This window comes from Aristolochia californica, unplaced genomic scaffold, assembly GCF_029961685.1.
Source record: "Aristolochia californica isolate CCGP_79_NKW_82.1479 unplaced genomic scaffold, dmAriCali1.0.hap1 SCAF_15, whole genome shotgun sequence".
Taxonomy (NCBI): domain Eukaryota; kingdom Viridiplantae; phylum Streptophyta; class Magnoliopsida; order Piperales; family Aristolochiaceae; genus Aristolochia; species Aristolochia californica.
Window position 1 is genome coordinate 1,043,859 of NW_027181826.1, and position 18,547 is coordinate 1,062,405.

The following is an 18,547-nucleotide window of genomic DNA, read 5'->3' on the forward strand; positions in this document are numbered from 1 at the left end:
AAATTACAGATTATTATTTTTAATATTATAATTTATATATAAATTCAATGATAAATAAAAAAATTTTAAAATATTTAAGTATTTTTAAAGGTGAAAATTGAATAAAAATTATATTGATGGAGGTTCTTGATATTTTAAAGATTTTTTTAATAAATTATTGATATTATATGGATTTTTATATGAAAATAAATTTTGGATCAAAGACCTTTGCTTTTAGAAGGGCTTTTTAGGGATTTTGCCCGTTTACCGTTTGGCGGGAATGTCGGATGGGTCAAATTAGTAATTTAATCCTTTTTTAATATTTCGGGAGCCGAGCAAATAGAGCACGTGCTCTCTTACTGGGTACTGGCCACTGGGAGTGTTCCGGTCCCTCGAGCGAGCCGTATTTTTTCCCGCCCAAACTTTTAGACGGCTTCAAGGCTCCGCTCGGCATTTCGCTCTTCTCCTCCACCCGTTGCCGGTGCTCTTCGGTAGACCACCCTGCATCTCCTCCTTAGTGTCTTCTTGTACGATCTACCGAACGTTTATTTTGTTTTTCTTTGTGTTATTTATTTTATTTATTAGTTTCGTTTTGCTCGTCTGAGATAGGGTGTTAGAATTCGAAATTATGTTACGGATGAACGAGGCGCTTTATTTGTATGGTTTCTTGTTATAATTTCTATCACAGCTTTGTCATGGGTTTGCTTATAGTGCGTATCTGTTGTGTTTTTTGTTGATCGCGTCTTAATCGTTGATTTTCTGTTTTAGGTCTAAGTCTTCAATAGTCAGGACTAAATGGCCGCGGAGAATGTGACGAAGAATGAAGAAACTGCAGGTTCCCCGACCTCAGTTCTGGAAGATGAGGTTTAGTTCTCTTCTACATTTTTCACAACTCTTTGTTTGTTTTAATTCTTTTATTTTTAGTACAAAAAAGCAAAACACGCGCGCGCGTGCGAAAAATACGCATTTACTCAAAAAAGTCCGTTCTACTGGAACTCTGTTCGTTAGCTATTCGCTTTATTAATTTCACGAGTTAGTGGCAAAGCTTCGGATCTTCTTATGTTGTTTTCTGCCATTTCTAACCATGCATTCCTATTTTGTTGCAAAATGTCCCTCACGTTGCAGGACATTCCAGGAAGCTTACTATCATTGTAATAATTATACATTTTTTTATACACTGATTTAATTTGATTGTTTGCTAGCTTTATCTGTTCCTTTCATTAATAATCATTTTGGAGTTTTTGGCTTATCGATTTTATTGGTCATTCATTTGGTGGTGCAATATTGTTTCGAGGTTTTGTTCTTTCGGACATTGCTCTGATGCAATAAGATCTGTTTTGTTGTATACACAGGAAATTCAAAAGGATAATGGTGCTGTAGCTGCTGAAGTCAGAATTCCAGCAATGGGTCTAAATAACTCCCTTGTCCCAAAGCCTGAGGTCCAGGGAGATGACGAGTCACTAGTGAAAGAGGAGACTGTCCTGGATAACATGTCTGAAGATGTTCTTTCTGAAGCAAAGAATGGCGACCTTTCCCTTATATCAAGGGAGATGGCTGAGGAAGAGGAGAAATTGCAACAGATCCGGGTGAAAGAGGAACTCGAAAGGGATAAAAAGAATGAGGCCCCTACAACACTCAATGATACTCAATTCAGTAAACTGGACGAGCTTCTCTCACAGACTCAGCTCTATTCAGAGTTCTTGCTTGAAAAGATGGAAGACATAACTTTTGTAAGTACTACGTGGCCATTTTAGTGCATTTTTTATTCCATCTTGTAGATTGGGAATTAACTTCTAAAACAATCCTGATCTTACTGTTTACCTGTCTTTCTTAGAATGGAAAGGAAGATGAAGTTGAAAAGGATCAAAAGAGAGGCAGAGGCAGGAAGAGGAAGGCGAGTGCACCACAAAACACTGTAAGTGTTCTTTGTTAAGCTTCTTGGTTCACTTTCTTCAACCTAAATCCCGAAGCATAAAATTGAGCATGCTTCAGATTGCTTGTGGGAGCTATCTGGGCTGCTTTTATGTTTCTCAATTTTATCTCTTTCTTACTGCTGCTGGTTTCATGTGAATTTTTATTCCATGCAGCTTGTGCATGATAGATATCATGATTTGTTTGTGTTTTTGCCATCTTTGGTCTTCTAAAACGTGTACTTGTATATTATCTCCTTAGAGAAAAGCTAAAACAGCAGTAGCAGCAATGTTAACAAGGTCCCAAGAATGTGCAACTCTCGAAGATTCTAGCATCACTGAGGAAGAGAGACTAGAGAAAGAGCAGTCTGAACTTGTGCCATTATTGACTGGCGGAAGATTGAAGTCTTATCAACTCAAAGGTGTGAAGTGGCTTATATCGCTGTGGCAAAATGGACTTAATGGGATCTTGGCAGATCAGATGGGACTTGGCAAGACAGTTCAGACAATTGGTTTTCTGGCACATTTGAAAGGGAATGGTTTGCATGGGCCATATTTAGTTGTAGCACCCCTTTCTACCCTCTCAAATTGGACAAATGAGTTCTCCAGGTAACTTATCTATTGTCCCTTGTTACCTATTTACAGTTTGTATTTTATCAGCGATCTATTACTCCAGTACGTGTATTTTTCAGGTTCGTGCCCTCGATGAATGTTATTCTTTATCATGGGACAAGAAAAGAAAGACAAGAGATACGACAAAAGCATATGCCTAGAGCAATTGGTCCTAAATTTCCTGTTATTCTCACTTCTTATGAGATTGCAATGAATGATGCAAAACATCTCTCATGTTACACATGGAAATATGTTGTTGTGGATGAGGTAGTAATCTATATAAAATGTAATTCTATCCTTCTCCCACTCCCTATCGTGTTAAACCACAAACTCTTGATTCTCTGACATATTTTGATTTATGTGGTTGTAAAACTTCTCTGAAGGGACATCGGTTGAAAAATACACACTGCAAACTATTGAGAGAATTGAGACGGCTCCCGATTGATAACAAGCTTCTGCTGACTGGGACACCTTTGCAGAACAACTTGGCTGAGCTTTGGTCATTGTTAAATTTTATTCTGCCTGATATATTTTCATCTCACGAAGAGTTTGAGTCTTGGTATATATACTTTTGAGTATCTCGTTTAGGTTCCTTTTATTGTTCAAGCTCCATTTTTTTTTAAAATTCTCTGTCAATCGGAAATCTTGAAATGTATATGCTAAATAAGAAACTAAGTTTTCTATTTTCTGGAGATATCTGATATATGTTATTTGGTGTAATATCTCTCTCAGGTTCGATCTGTCAGGGAAGTGCAGCAATGAAGCCCAGGAGGAGTTTGAAGAAAAGAGAAGGGTTCAAGTATGTATGGCTATATATGTCCAGTACCAATTACTTTGTAGATGCAATGGTAGATACTCAACAATAAAATGATTGTTTTCAGGTGATATCGAAGCTCCATTTAATATTGCGGCCTTTTCTTCTGAGAAGACTGAAGGAAGATGTTGAGCAGATGCTTCCTCGGAAAAAGGAGATCATTTTATATGCTAATATGACTGAGCATCAAAAACAGTTACAGGAACATCTTGTAAACAAAACATTGGAGAACCATTTGATAGAAAAGACAGATAAAAGTAAGAAAATATTCTTGATAATTTTTAGTATCTGATAGTTAAAGAAGGATTCTGTTCTAATATATGGATTAGTGTTTTTTTCTAAAGAAAGAAGAGCTAAACAAAACAAGTATTGGGTGTGGTTATTTTTGGTATTATATTGTTTTAATTGTAGTTTGTGCTGCAGTACTTGGAAGGCCTGGCATGAAAGGAAAACTAAATAACTTGGTAGTTCAACTGAGAAAGAACTGCAACCATCCTGACCTTTTGGAATCTGTTTTTGATGGATCATGTATGCTCTGCGTACTCAGGTGAATGTCTCCAAGTGAGAATTGGTAATTGGGCTTTCTAAAGCTTTATCCATTCTTTGCTCTTTTTTGCAGATACTTATCCACCCATCGAACAGTTAGTGGAACAATGTGGCAAATTTCGGTTGCTTGACAGATTATTGGCAGAACTGCTTGCTCGAAAGCACAAAGTATGGTTGTAACAGTCAGTTCATTTGAAAAATGACAACAAAATAATCAGAGTGCTTAACATAATACACTTTGTGCATTGCAGGTTCTAATTTTCTCACAGTGGACTAAGGTTTTGGACATAATTGATTACTATTTTAGTGAAAAAGGTCTTCAAGTATGTAGAATTGATGGAAATGTAAAATTGAATGAAAGGAAAAGGCAGGTAGGTATCTTTTTGCTAACTCTTGATTTATGCTTTCTTCATTTCAAGAAGCTTGTATCTTACCTCCCTCTACCTCTCTCTATCTTTATTTTTTATAATATTTTTCCATTTTGCATGGTTGTTTCTTCATTAGATTTTGTTTTTCATATTCTTAATAGATTCAGGAGTTCAATGATTTGAACAGCAATGTCAGATTATTCCTTCTCAGCACACGTGCTGGGGGGCTGGGTATCAACTTGACTGCAGCGGACACTTGTATACTCTATGACAGTGACTGGGTAAATTTTTCTTGTGTTTCTGTAATTTTATTTTACGGTGCCATCTTAATGAGCTGTGATTAATGAAAGCCAGCGATTTATGAGACTAAAAAATGAACTTTTGATTATGTGTCTTATTTTTCCGCTTCTGACTCTGGAACTGCAGAATCCTCAAATGGACCTGCAGGCAATGGATAGATGCCACAGGATTGGACAGACTCGGCCTGTTCATGTTTACAGGCTTGCAACATCTCACTCTGTTGAAGTATGGCAACGAGGGCTTATTCTTTGTTCTTATTTCCAAGTCTATTTCAATGTTTTTGGGATAGAAGCTAATTATTCTTTTATGTCAGTGTCATATATTGAAAAAAGCATTTGAGAAGTTGAAACTTGAGCACTTGGTTATTGGAAAAGGACAATTCCAGCAAGAGAGAAGTAAAGCTAACACTTTAGAGGTTTGTGAATGACTAGTTTTTAGTAATTTTTTCGGTTTTCTATCAGTCTCTCTCACTTTCCCTCTTTTCTTCCTGTGTTTCTTTCTGTCTCACTTAGTTTTTCAACATTTTATATTAATGTCCTTCAACAGAAAAGGGCTAGTATACTAAGAATCATGGTAGTTAAATGATAACGTTCAAGAAGGCATTTAAGACTGGCTGGATATAAGGATGAGAATGCAAAATATTTTGTATGAGAGGCTGCAGTCTGCTTGACCTATACAACAAGCTTAACTACTCAGCGAGGGTGTAGAAATTAGCTACATGCACAAAAATATAGAAGCTGCTTGAGATTGCTTCAACATTTTTGACAAAGACCTCATAAGGATTGGTGAGAAAGGTTTTAGCCTTGTCTGTTGGTAGAACAATAAGAAGTAACAGTAAAAAATGATTTTATATATAAGTTGTGCTGGAGTGTTTGAACAAGGTGGTTTAACAATTGGCAAGGATAGATAGAAAAGATAAATGTAAAAGATATTGTCAGCAAACCTTAACTCTGTAAGGTTGCTGCTTTGCTCATTCTAGGAAATGAGGAAAGCATCCACTAAAGAAAAGGATGTAGCAATAATTGTAAAAAATGTCTTGAACTTGACATGCTTTGGAGCAGGTTCAGGGAAGAAGTGCTCCTAATATCCCATCTTGTGAGGCACTTGTGGAGCCTTGACTTTTGTTCCAACAAAAGTCTGACTATTTAATAAACCAAGAGGATTTGTTTGCTCTTGACAGAAGTATGTTTAATGGTATTTCTTTTTCAATGCTACTAGCAGAATTGATCTGTCTTTTGATGGCTTAGCATTTTCCTCTGTGCTACATCTTGGTGTTATGAAAATTTAAAATCATGGAGGGTAGAAATAATCTAGGAAATACTTGTGTTGTAAAAAGTGAAATTAGTTTTCAAGTAATACGCAACATGTGGTAGATGCTGATTTCCCTTTTTATTCCATCAAGATGTCAATCCTAACAAACGAGTCTTCCTTACGGGATGAAAAATTAATGTCTTCGGTGGTCCTTATTTGTATTTGATTTTCCTCTGCAAATGTGTGTTCTTTGACATTTTTTGTGGAAATAAATGTATGAGTTTTTTTCTGAAGGTTTTTGAATTTTGTTTTGAAAAAGTCTTGTACAAGAATTATCAAGAAAAACACTTCAAAATAGTAAATTACAATTTGGAGGGTGCCATCTGTAAATGTGTATATTCACTGTTGGCTGGAATGTTGCACCAAGGACGGCCAGTATATTGTTCCAATAGATGGAGTTGATGTGAACAGAGATATTGGTATTGCTGCTGCTTGAAGACTTCATCCTCAGGAGAAAAGTGGAGAAGTCTGCTTGTTCAGCCTTCCTGGCTTTCTTGTTGTGAAACTGAACAATATTTGGTCATATTCGTATATAAGTTCAGGATTGCCTACTTTATGATACTTAGTAATACCTAGAAAGAAATTAAAAAGTCCCAAGTATTTTGTTGATTATTTTGTTCTCTTATGACTACAAAGCATGCAAATCTCTAACATTTAATCTTATGCGTTGTGTTTATCTGATCAACTTATTATCCACATTTATCAGGATACTTGTACACCATGTTGACATGTCAGTGATTTATGCAGGATTTTGTGTCATGGATGCTTGTAAACCATGTTGACAGTTTAAGTGTTTTCTGCAGGAATATGAGTTACTGGCTTTGCTTCAGGATGTAGAAGATGCAGAGGACAAGCTAATTCAGACGGATATTAGTGATGAAGATTTTCTCAAGGTCTTGGATCGTAGTGACTTGATGGTGAATTCCACAGATGATAACAGTAACTATGTGCCAGATGTCAACACTCTTCCTCTTAAAGGACCTGGGTGGGAGGTAGTTATACCACCTAAAAGTGGTAGTGGCATGCTCTCCTCTGTCACCAGTTGAGCTTCTATGCTTCTGGTTCTTTCTTTCGAATGAAAGAATTATATTTAGGAATGCAAGATTGCTCCAGAAAGTTTTGCCGAGGGAGAAGGTTGCAGACCCACATATTTTGTTGAAGAAGAGAATGTGGGTAGTAGTGTTGCTCGCACACATGTTGCTGAACGAAGTTGAAAAGACCGTATGATTTTCTACTGGGAAGGCAAGTGAAAAATCATTTCTTTCTTGTCACCTTAGCGTTCGCTCTGTAATTTTTTGTAAAGAGGGAGGAGGTATGTGCGAACCGTATTCCGATCTTTTTGCTATTACACTCCTAGTTTTTTTCCTCAATAGTGTATTAACATGCATTGCCAGTTTGGTCACTCTAAATATAGATTTCCTGTTTAGGCTTTGACTTGTTCAAATAGATAAGAAACGTAGCTTTATTGGGTTGGAGATTGATGGTCATATCAAGACAATTTTGGGCGTTTCTGCTCTGTGGTTGCTCCCTCTGAATTCTACGCGTTTCTGACCAATCAATGAATGAAATTTCGGTTTTCTCTCTGAGTCTCTGGACTCTTAACCGTCTTTTTTTACCACCTCTATTCGCAGAAAGCAACAAAGAAAGAGAAGAGAAAAGAAGCCCATTTTCCTCTCCCCTGCTTAGGGTGTGTATCTCTCTGCTGTTCCAAAATGAGTACATCTCCATAAGCAGAAGGATGACTTGATTGATTTCTATTCAGAGTAGCAGAAAGGTTAGAACTCCAGTTCCCTGTTATTTGGGCGTACAGGAAAACCGGTTTCTCTCCCTCTCTTTCTCCCCCTCAATCCCCACCTCCGGTTTCCTGTCTCTTTTCCTGTACGCGCCAATCCAAACCAAAGAAGTTTAAGATTCCTCGACAGACTTTCTCCCCACAGCCATGAAAACCAATATCATGCTCCTATTTTCTCTAGCCGTAATCCTCTCAATTGATTCAACAAAGGCGAAGGTCTCAATTCTCCTCAACTGTGGCTCAACCTCAGATGGTACTGACGCAGACGGGAGAGAATGGAAAGCAGATACAAATACCAACTATCTTGCTTCTTCCTCAGGCGACGTTCTCCTGGCCAGAGCCCAATACCAAGACCCCTCTCTGCCTTCCGAAGTCCCTTACATGTCCGCGAGGATCTTCCACCAAGTTTCTTCCTACCAGTTTCGGATTCCAGAAAGACAAAGAGTTTGGGTAAGACTCCACTTTTATCCCTCCTCCTACAGCGGCCTCAATGCCTTCGACTCCTTTTTCTCGGTTGTGGCCAATGGGTATACTCTTGTGAGCAATTTCAGTGCGGCCATCACTGCACAAGCCCTCACGCAGGCCTACATTATCAAGGAATACTCTTTAAGCCCTTCCTCCAATCTCAACCTCACCTTCGTTCCTTCCGACAAGTATAACAATTCCTACGCTTTCATCAACGGCGTCGAGGTCATTTCCACGCCAGATCTTTTCGATTCTCCGCCCACGTTGGCTGGGTTTTCCGATCAAACAGTCGACGTCGGAACCTCCACGTTGCAGACCATGTTCAGATTGAACGTGGGTGGGCAATTCATTGGCGCAGCTAACGACTCTGGGCTTTTTCGTGCATGGTACGACGACTCGCCTTACATCTTTGGCGCCGGTTTCGGCGTCACCTTCTCGGCCGACAACAATGTCAGGGTCAAGAAACCGAAGCCCGAATATATTGCTCCCGTTGATGTTTATAGTTCGGCCAGATCGATGGGGCCTGATCCGAATGTAAACAAGAACTTCAACCTTACGTGGGTCTTCGCTGTTGATGCGAACTACACCTACGTGGTGAGGTTCCATTTCTGCGAGATCCAGCTTGACAAGATTAACCAGAGGGTGTTCGACATTTTCCTGAACAATCAGACAGCAACTGAGGCTGCCGATGTGATCGCATGGACGGACGCGAAAGGCGAGCCAACGCACAAGGACTACGCTGTTTACGTTCAGGACTTGTCGGGGGATGATCAGCTTTTTGTTGCCATGCATCCGAACGCGGGCATGAAACCTGAATTTTACGACTCCATTCTCAATGGGCTGGAGATATTCAAGATCAACGACACCATGGGGAGCTTGGCGGGGCCAAACCCGGAGCCCTCTCCGATGCTACTTAAGGCACAATCCATGGATGTGGCCGGTAAAGAACCCAGGTCAAATAATCATCGCGTCAGTGTGATTGGAGGTGCGGCGGGAGGAGCTGCCGCGTTTGGTTTAGTCTTTGCCATCTGCGTCGTCGCTTATCAGAGAAAGAATAGAGTTGCAGACGGGGAGGGTCAGTCTGGGTGGTTACCTCTCTACGGCGGGTCTCAGACGACTGCCAGCAAGTCCACCATCTCCGGCAAGAGCTGTGCCAGCAGTCACCTTTCTTCCTTGGCAGCAAGCCTCTGCAGGCACTTCTCCTTTTCGGAGATCAAACACGGCACCAAGAACTTTGACGAATCGCTTGTGATCGGCGTCGGAGGATTCGGAAAGGTTTACAAAGGAGTCATTGATGGAGGGACTAAAGTGGCCGTCAAAAGATCAAACCCACAATCTGAACAAGGCGTCCACGAGTTCCAAACCGAAATCGAGATGCTTTCGAAGCTCCGCCACAGGCACTTGGTCTCATTGATCGGTTACTGCGAAGAGAACAACGAGATGATCTTGGTTTACGATTACATGGCTCATGGAACCCTGAGAGAACACCTGTACAAGAGCAACAAGCCCTCTCTCTCATGGAAGCAGAGATTAGAAATCTGTATCGGAGCAGCAAGAGGACTTCACTACCTCCACACCGGGGCGAAGTACCCGATTATCCACAGAGACGTGAAGACTACCAATATTCTGGTGGACGAGAAGTGGGTAGCAAAGGTTTCCGATTTCGGTCTGTCGAAAACAGGTCCCAGTCTGGATCAGACTCATGTGAGCACAGTGGTGAAGGGAAGTTTCGGTTACTTGGATCCTGAATATTTCCGAAGACAGCAATTGACAGACAAATCGGACGTCTACTCCTTCGGCGTGGTTCTCTTCGAAGTTCTGCTGGCGAGACCGGCACTGAACCCGAGCCTTCCCAAGGAACAAGTCAGTCTCGCCGATTGGGCTCTCCATTGCTCAAAGAAGGGAACTCTGGAGGACTTAATCGACCCACTGCTGAAGGGCAAGATCAATCCCGAATGCTTGAAGAAGTTCGCCGATACAGCCGAGAAGTGTTTGTCCGATCACGGAATCGACAGACCCGCCATGGGAGATGTCTTGTGGAACCTGGAGTTCGCGCTCCAGTTGCAGGAGAATTCTGAAGGAAGCAGGAAACCCATGGACGCGGACGCTGAGAGCATGGGGGGCTCCGTATCGAGGACCGATGGGGACAGCTTGGGCGGTCACAGCGATAAACTGAGCATCCTGAGCGAAGACTCAGACGTAAACACGAGTGCAGTTTTCTCGCAGCTAATCAGCCCGAAGGGGCGGTGAAATGCCGGAGGAATCTGGTTTTCTTCCGACTACAGCGGTCGGTGATGGGGATGGAACTGGGGAAAAAAATAAAGGCGATCGTGTTGATTTTTGTAATCTGGAGAGGAATTCCATTGCCCCTCCATTTGTGTGTATCTTCCGTCTTTTCTCATAGTAACGGTTTAAAAAAAATTAATTAATTAAATACTAAACTTCCAAATTTATTTGTCAAAATACCCGACTTAAAAAAATTATAATTAATTAAATACTAAACTTCCAAATTTATTTGTCAAAATACCCGACTTTCAACCAAGCCAAAGGTAAGTTAACTTACCAACTTAGCCAAATATTTCCAGTGTGACACTCTATCGACCCTCTAGAAGGAGGGTCGAGAAAATTCAAGAAATAGAGTTTTTTTAATTTTTTTAAAAGGGTTAATTTTTTTTTATTTTCGATGTGACACACTATCGACTTTAAGAAATAGAGACTAATGAGTTTAACTTTCTGAACGGATTTTAACTTAAATTTGCACCAAAGTAGCTCTTGTATCGATACATGGTCTGAGATGAGAAAAATTATGTATTTAATCATTTTAAGATGATATATATCCAATTTAAGTTACGGTAGCATTTAAGGGATGGCTGCAGAGGATAGAAGTAAACCTTGAGCCTAATAGATGGTGAAGTGAAAGAGGAACCCTTAAATTCTATACAAAAGAAAAAATATTAAAAAAAAAAGTTAATAAGTTATAAGGATGAAAAATGGTATCAGAGTAGGAAGTACATATGAGTCGAAGCCAAATCTATGTTTATCATGTTATCCATGTTGTGGACACCATTGGGAAAAATTTCATATTGAGAAATGTTAAGAAAAGTTAATAAGTTGTTGATAGGGATGGACACTGATTAGGTCAGTGTTGGGTATACCAAAATCCAAACCTAAACCCAAAATAATTCGAAACCTCAAACCCGACCCCAACTCGATCACCATCCCTGCCTCATCATTGTAAGCCCGACTTAAACCCGATCAATCCTCAGCTTGTCCCCGTAAACCTGGCTTAAACCAAACTCATTCCTGTCTCGTCCCTTCAATCGGGTTTCAAGAAACCCATCTTGACCTGAAACCCAATGCGTTTTTTTCCTGCTTCATCCCCTACCTATGTAGTGAAACCCGACACTCAGGGTTTCTAGGTCCTGTCAATTTCATGTGAAACCCAACCTGATGCCCACCCCTAATTATTAAGCAATAACCCCCCTAAATGGCTAATCATATAGAATGAAATTGAATTCAAGATAAAAAAGAATTATGGTAGACATCTTCATATCCATTAAAATTAGGCTCCAACCCTAAAAATTTTGGTCAAAACTAAAAATATTCTTATATTTTCCTACTGACAACTCTTATCTAGTTTACTCCTATTTGCAACTTTGCTAGAATTAATGCAGAAATTGTATGTTATGTGGATTGTTTTGGGTCTGCCAAGTAATTTTTCTATTAATCTTCCACCAACAAAAACCCTGTTTTCATTAGCAAAACCGAAATTTCACTTGGCCACAAAAAATTGGATTTCTCTAGCAAAGCCTGGTAGAAATTGTAGCATTGCAAACACACTAAATTTTTTGCCGAAAATAAAATTTCTACTAGCGAAAAATTTTCATTTACAGAAGTCAAATTTCTTATAATGTAAGAGAAACCTAATTTTAAGTGTAATTATTTCGGTGTTCTACAAGAGAATTGGGCATTCATTTTAACTGTAGCTAACAGTTCAAAGATGATTAAGGCAAAAGGAAAACTCCCAAGCACATTTGAGCTGAAATAATCACTGCTAGCTCTTACAGTCAGAGATTTATCTACATTGTCTTTTCTCCTTAACCACATCAAATCCTGGTTACTTGTGGACAATGGCAGAAACAGTTTCACTGCAGCCAGCACTGTTAATTAGAAGTATGAACTAGATTCTCACATGAAAAAATTAGTCTTTGGTGCCTGAAAATCTTGGACTCCTAGCAGGTCGAGCACGCTCCACAATGGGCTGAACCTCCATTGTTGTCAAAATTTGAGGTATTGACATGCCCCCTGAAAGAACTATTTCTGCACAGTAGAGCAAAAAATTCCAGGAGTAAAAATGAGCATCAAACACCCATCTGGGAACTGAAGTGAAGGCTGTGAGCGCATGAAGAAACAATGACTGTAGCAGAACTCTACTTATCAAAGCAATAATAGAAAAAATCTCAGATTCTTACCAAGCCCTTCCCTGATTGATAAATTTGGCCTGATAACATCCTTGGGGTTGATCAGGAAGACGTCTCCAACGTAAAGATGGTTGGTGGGCACATAGACACAGCAAAGCTCCTCATCAACGACGTGTCTCCTGAGGAGCAATGTGTTTGTGATGAAGCCAAAAGCATATTCACCAATGCGTGGATGCCTGATTATAGCCACTTCCTTGAAAGATTGGGAGTTCTGATCTGTGATCATCTTGGCGCATTAAGGAGCCTCAAAAGCATAAGAAAACTTTTCTGTTAGAATTTGATTTGAGGAAAAGGGTGAAGGAGATTACCAGGGGAGATTGCTGCGCTTATTTGCTTTGATGCAGAATAGATTTGGCTCACTAGTGGCATTTTTCTTATAAACCATTCTCCCAGACCAAGAACAGAAGCTCCCAACCACGAAGACATGAACACACCCACAAACAAGATGAAAATGATTGAAGTAATGAATCCGAGACCTGCAAAATTTCCGCAAATCTAGTTTGTAATATGTTCTTTACTAGACACCTTACATCAAACTCGAAAAAATGATTCTGACTTGCTAGTTAAGTTACTGCTGTAATTATACTGTATGAATCAGAAAAATCATTCTATTAAAGCATCAAGGAAATCTGAATACAAGGAGAATCCTGGCTTAACCATTCTATGTTACTATAATCATGATCTTTCTCAAAAAGACATGAATCAAATGATAACTGAATCAAGGGCTGCAAATATCTGCTTCCATGGCTAGCAAACTGAACTTACCAAAGATATTGATCCCAAGATGAGCATAGATGGGGGAAAAGAAACCATCGACAAAATGAAAGAACCACCATGTGATGTAAAATGTCATTGCAATCGGAAGCAGAATGACACTGCAAGGCAAGAAGACGACAAACAATTAACAGCTGATATCAAAATAGAAACTAACTGGCGAATTAAGCTTCTTCTTCCTTCATTCTCCGTAGAAACTTCTCTTATATCCTTGAGCTTTCCTGTAAGTACTTCCGGTTAACTACTAACGTGCAATTCTGTATAAAGGATGCTTCGAAATAATAGATGAAGTTGAACACAGATAGCGTTGTTGTTGCACATGCAGAAGTTGAGGTTAAGGACTTACGTTCCAGACATAAATTTCTTGGTCGCCCAACTCCGAACCACTTTGGAAACTGCCTGGGAAATACAACCCACAAAAAACAGTCTTTTCAGCATGAATAGGCAAGAAAACCAGTGAAGATGGCGAGAAGAAATCACAATCAATGCAAAATTAAGCACCATTCATTCCCACGATTCCCAATTTTGAAAAAAAAAACAAAAAACAAAATAGAGACAAGGAAAAGGAGAGCCACGCCTATATCGATCGGGGGAACAGTACGTAAGAGTTCAAGAAAGAAATGTTAAGAAGAGAAGGAAAAAACAGAGAAGTTTGACAATCCAGAACGGGAAATAAAAGGAGACCCAAAAACGTACATAAGAAAGGAGATTTGAAGGAGAAGTATGTTTACCTCTCTGCTAGTATGATGAGCAGTAGAAACGGGAGGAGCGATAATGGGAGGAGAGGAAACGGGGGAGGAGTCATATTCATGCGATCCGCCGACGGGAATGAGAAGCTCTCGATCTCTCTCTTTCTCTCGTCCAGCCATTGAGGAGAGACAAGAGCCCAGGTCTTTTCGCCTCTCTCTTAACAGAAACGGATTGCCTCCGTCGTGCGAATCGGTCACTGAGTCGACTCGTCCACTCTATTTGGAATTAGGTTATATGAAAAAATATTTACTATTCTTGGAATTTCATAACCTAAGTAGTCTTTAATTAGAAATTGCCTTTTAAGAAATTTAAAAAAAATGAGTTAACGTTGCGTTTTTATATATAAAATTTATTTATTTTTAAAATAAATATAAACATTATAAATACTAATTTTCCTTTGTTTATTACGGTGGCACAAATGAAAAAAATATTCTTTCTATTATTTAATATTCTTAGTTCAAAGACTAGTAATTAGAAAGAGTTACAATTCCTGTCTATTATTTTTTCCAGGAAATTAAATAATTATGTTCACAGCATATCATCTTCGTCCCTTCTGCAAATGGTTGTTGAATCCCTCTTTGAGTTCTTCTAGCTGCCTCCAGGGTAGACGCAGTTACCATAACCTACAATAGGCAAAAATGAACGAAGATGTTTAAGAGAAGGGAAATGGAATTAATACAACGAATCGATTGACAAGTTAATCGAGGAAGTGAGGTCCGTAGTGATTGTGCTGGATTTAGTCTTCTGAGTTTACAGGAAACCCAGATTGGAGAAGACGATGTACTTGGGTTACTGGAGGAGAGGGTTGCTGTTTGGCTGAAATCGCAGTTCCATGGGTTTCGACCCGCCGTCTGATACAGAAGATTCATCGCATATGCGGCGTGGGAAGCTAGAGTGTTGGGCGTGTAGCAAGCGCCGCCTGGTTGGATTGGTCCACAGTCGATGCCCATGCCGCAGGCATAGTCCAGATTCGACTGCAATTCCGCATCCGACACGCCGGACTTGGGCAGGCACCACCCACTTGCTTTCCCTCCCGAGGGCGATGGAGTCGCCGGACTCACCTAGTACATATAACAAAATTATGCACAGTCCTCAATCAATCAGCTGGGTCGTATCAGATTTGCTTTGTTCGATCGATCATTTCATACCTGTCCTCCGGCTCCGCTGCTCTTGGCAAGTCCAATATCGTAGGTCATGGTGAGATCAGGCTTGAAAAGTCCGAAGGATCGCTCAGAGGTGGGGCCGGGCTTGAGGTCCTCGTCGTAGAGGGCGAAGAGGTAGGTATCAACTGATTTCCCCGACATCAATGGAGTTCCGACCAACGACCGAAGGTGAGCCACCAGGTTGCCGTTGTAAGCCTTGGCATTCTCCACAGAGGCGCCAGCTTCGTTGCTGTCTCCATTGTAAGGCCATCCCGTCTCTGCAACTACGATCTCCACCTCCTTGAAACCCATTGAATTCAGTGCACTTCGGATCGCATCAACCTGTCGCCATTACCATAGGCTTCTAAGTTTGAGGCCCAATAGCCTTTACATATGGCCTTCTATATTCAGACAGACAATAAAAGGACCAATTGGAAAGTCCAGATCCAGTGTTTGGGGGCCTAATGGCCGTACCTGGGCGTCGAACATGTTGGTGTAGGTGATCTTGGTGCCTGCGTCGAATCTGCCGGCGTTCGGTTGGAAAAGACAGAAGGCGAGCGTATCGGGGCGGGTGTCGCTCCGGTACGCGAAATACGGGTACGGATTAATGGTGAACGGCGAGCCCGTGTCGTGGAGAAACTGGAGCATCTGCTTCAAGGCGTCGCTGAAACTGGGATCGAAGCTGCCACTTGAAGGGGGTTCCGACTGCTTGAGTACTGCCATGGAGTGGACGGTGGACACCTTGATCTTGCCCGCCAAGGAGGCATCTGTAAGGGCCTTCTGGAGGTTCAGCATGGCGGGGTGAATCTGGGAGATAAGGCCCGTGTCGCCGGAGGTGAGGACTTCGTTGCCGACAGTGATGAGGGCAATGTTGGAGGCCGGGTAGAAGGGAAGGACGTTGGATGAGATCCATTGCTTGGCGACTGCCGGATCAGAGGCCAGCGCGGGGATGTCGCCGTTCGATGCTCCGATCACGATGGCGATCCCTGTGTCGGCCAGAGCCTTGATGATGGCCGGATCGGCTCCGTAGAGTCGAACTTTTCCGATGGAGGTTGACTGGAGAAGCGTTGCCGTCGCTGACGGCGGCGGAAGGTTGTCAGCGACTTGCCCATAATTAATTCCGATGAATGATTGGGCGCCTGCAGCGGACGTAAAGTTATACTCAATAAACAAACCCACCTTCCAATGAACAGAAGCCATGTTACAGAGGGGAAAAAATCAATTCTGGACATCGGCAAGTTTAAATTGATTAACCAATTCATACTTGGTACAGTACTTAAACTCAAATTGAAGCATGCCACAGCACGGAACTCAAAAAGAATTTTGATGTTCAGGGAATTACTCGAAGAAGGAAGGGTATCGATGCCTAATCGAAAACTCCATAGATTCAGTCAGAGACAGGTTCATCGCAGGAGGGAACTACTGGAGCAGTCTTCCGACGGCACCAACCTTGGGAACAGACGAACTTCATTTAATATAGCACTCACTCGTAGTAATTTAAAGTAAATCAGATGGCTTAGCCCAAGATTCTGTGCCGTTGGAGCTCAGAAGGACAGCGTCACAGCAGTCGCCGAACAAACAGTAAAAAAAACATTCAAGCTCAAACCTGTAGTTCAACAATTGTAGTTGTTTGCAGTCCAAGATTCTGATCAACAATAAAGCCTTTTTCAGAAACTACAAAGATTGTACCGCGACAGCAAACTTGAAAAAAAAAAAAAAAAACAACTTCGGAGTATCATCGGAAAGAATCCAGATAAAAAACCCGTCATTCAAAAAAAGATGAATTTGGTTCTCATCTCAACAAACCAGATCGGGGTGGTCCTCTTCCCCAGCAAAGACTTGTTTTTTTCCTATAATTTTAATGGCCTAAAGAGCAGAAGTTAATCAACCAATGGCAATCCAAATGAGAAGACAACATTAACTCAACCTCCTCCAAGCAAAAATAATTGAGATACAGAAAATCAGCAAATCAAAACCCATAAATAAGAAGAAAGAGCGAAAAAAAAATCCTCTTTACCTGCAGAGTAAAAGAAGAAGATGTGTAAGGCGAAGGAGAAAGCTCCGCGAAGAATCGCCATTTTTGCCCAGATGCTTTTCTTTCAGAGCATTCACAGTGACAGATTGAAAAGCAGCCGGCGCAGCAGTAGAATTTATACAGACCAGGAGGAAGATCCACTCTGAGAGGAGGTAAAACTGTAAATAGAGATAGGAATAGGACGACTAATTACTGAATATTTAAATCTGGATGAGCTGGTTGTTCCTTGGGGTGGGCCCACTTGATGTATCCGATAGAGGGCAGCCACGTGCTGGAGAAGAAGCGTCATTAACCGTCCGTTTGGTAAAGACAGTTATTGTGACCTAAGAACAATCATTGACTCGTAATTAATGTTTAAGGGCAATAAGCAAGACGTGCAACGGTCTCCGGGTGACTACTCAACCACCTCAAAACTTTTATTTCTTTTGGTTTCACAAATTTACGTTATTGAGAGATGGACGACGGAAGGAAACCATGAATGCAAACAGCAGCCACGGTGATAGGACGGGAAGATGTTGCAGTGGGAAATCAGAGCCACGTTGTGTGATCTTCGTGCACTGACACCTAAGCGCCTTCTTGTGAGGGTGAGCCCCTCTTTGAGTGATTCCTCCCTTGAAAAGGCGAATTTCATTTTCTGCATTACTTTTCTTTGTTCATATGGTGAAGGAAAGGCCTACTCTATCACTATCCAGTAGCAGCGTCCAGTTATCCATCCCCTGATAATAAATTTAATCTTATCTTCTGCTTGCTGTACTTCATTTATCCTCTTGCAAGCAAAAGAAGAACAACTCTGGAAAGGGTCTTTTTCTTTCTGTGCGGGACTGCAAAGAAGAGGGAATAAGATCAGTTAGAAGGGAACAGAAAATGCAAAACCACCATGGCTGCCTTTGGATCTACTTTTCTGTGTTACACAGCGCAATAAAAGGTTAAAAGTTGTTTTCCTATGGCCGGAGTGCACTTCACCAACGCATCTCAGCTATTAGTGTGAACAAGAAGACTTTAAATTAGTGGATACCTAATTAGAAGTGAATTATTAAAGCAAAGATGGGAAAGGGTGGTATCTTTAACAAGGCTTGATTGATAGACAAGAAAACTCGAAAGGGAAGTTCATGTTCTGAACGAGAAGCTTCAGTCTTTTCTACTTTCTGTTGTAGCTGCTCCCTGAAAGTTGAGTGGGGGAAACAAAAAAGTCGCCAATCCATGCCGTGGTCACTTTATCCTCTCCCTTGCAGAAACTTGTCACTTGAGTTCGCACATATTCTAGCCTT

The 18,547-nt window shown here is 40.9% G+C and overlaps 4 protein-coding genes across 6 annotated transcripts; 2 read left to right on the top strand and 2 right to left on the bottom strand.

Moving 5' to 3' along the window:
* Positions 1-361: 361 nt before the first annotated feature.
* LOC137951451 (ATP-dependent DNA helicase DDM1) lies at positions 362-7,210 on the top strand. 3 transcript variants are annotated; one of them, XM_068798110.1, is made up of 16 exons: positions 362-506; positions 748-843; positions 1,332-1,709; positions 1,814-1,894; positions 2,152-2,498; positions 2,582-2,768; positions 2,885-3,060; positions 3,234-3,300; positions 3,383-3,572; positions 3,739-3,843; positions 3,935-4,029; positions 4,113-4,232; positions 4,391-4,510; positions 4,656-4,754; positions 4,843-4,944; positions 6,644-7,210. In XM_068798110.1, the coding sequence occupies exons 2-16, from the start codon at positions 775-777 to the stop codon at positions 6,884-6,886; spliced, it is 2,379 nt and encodes a 792-aa protein (XP_068654211.1). In that variant the 5' UTR covers positions 362-506; positions 748-774; the 3' UTR covers positions 6,887-7,210. The 3 variants fall into 3 exon arrangements, with proteins under 3 accessions (XP_068654211.1, XP_068654212.1, XP_068654214.1); XM_068798111.1 differs by having other exon boundaries at positions 362-470; XM_068798113.1 differs by lacking the exon at positions 362-506 and adding an exon at positions 619-636.
* A 569-nt stretch (positions 7,211-7,779) lies between these two features.
* Positions 7,780-10,347, top strand: LOC137952105 (receptor-like protein kinase ANXUR2). Its single transcript, XM_068799173.1, has one exon. It carries the CDS (start codon positions 7,780-7,782, stop codon positions 10,345-10,347), a length of 2,568 nt encoding a protein of 855 aa, XP_068655274.1.
* A 1,762-nt stretch (positions 10,348-12,109) lies between these two features.
* Positions 12,110-14,221, bottom strand: LOC137951321 (protein LIKE COV 1-like). The gene is made up of 6 exons (XM_068797902.1): positions 14,084-14,221; positions 13,699-13,751; positions 13,344-13,453; positions 12,887-13,054; positions 12,570-12,794; positions 12,110-12,417 (listed from the first exon to the last, which is right to left on the bottom strand). Exons 1-6 carry the CDS (start codon positions 14,219-14,221, stop codon positions 12,299-12,301), a joined length of 813 nt encoding a protein of 270 aa, XP_068654003.1. The 3' UTR covers positions 12,110-12,298.
* A 300-nt stretch (positions 14,222-14,521) lies between these two features.
* On the bottom strand, positions 14,522-17,397 carry LOC137952390 (glucan endo-1,3-beta-glucosidase 7-like). The gene is made up of 5 exons (XM_068799544.1): positions 17,262-17,397; positions 15,719-16,383; positions 15,251-15,586; positions 14,887-15,163; positions 14,522-14,725 (listed from the first exon to the last, which is right to left on the bottom strand). Exons 1-5 carry the CDS (start codon positions 17,320-17,322, stop codon positions 14,691-14,693), a joined length of 1,374 nt encoding a protein of 457 aa, XP_068655645.1. The 5' UTR covers positions 17,323-17,397; the 3' UTR covers positions 14,522-14,690.
* Between the last annotated feature and the right edge of the window lie 1,150 nt (positions 17,398-18,547).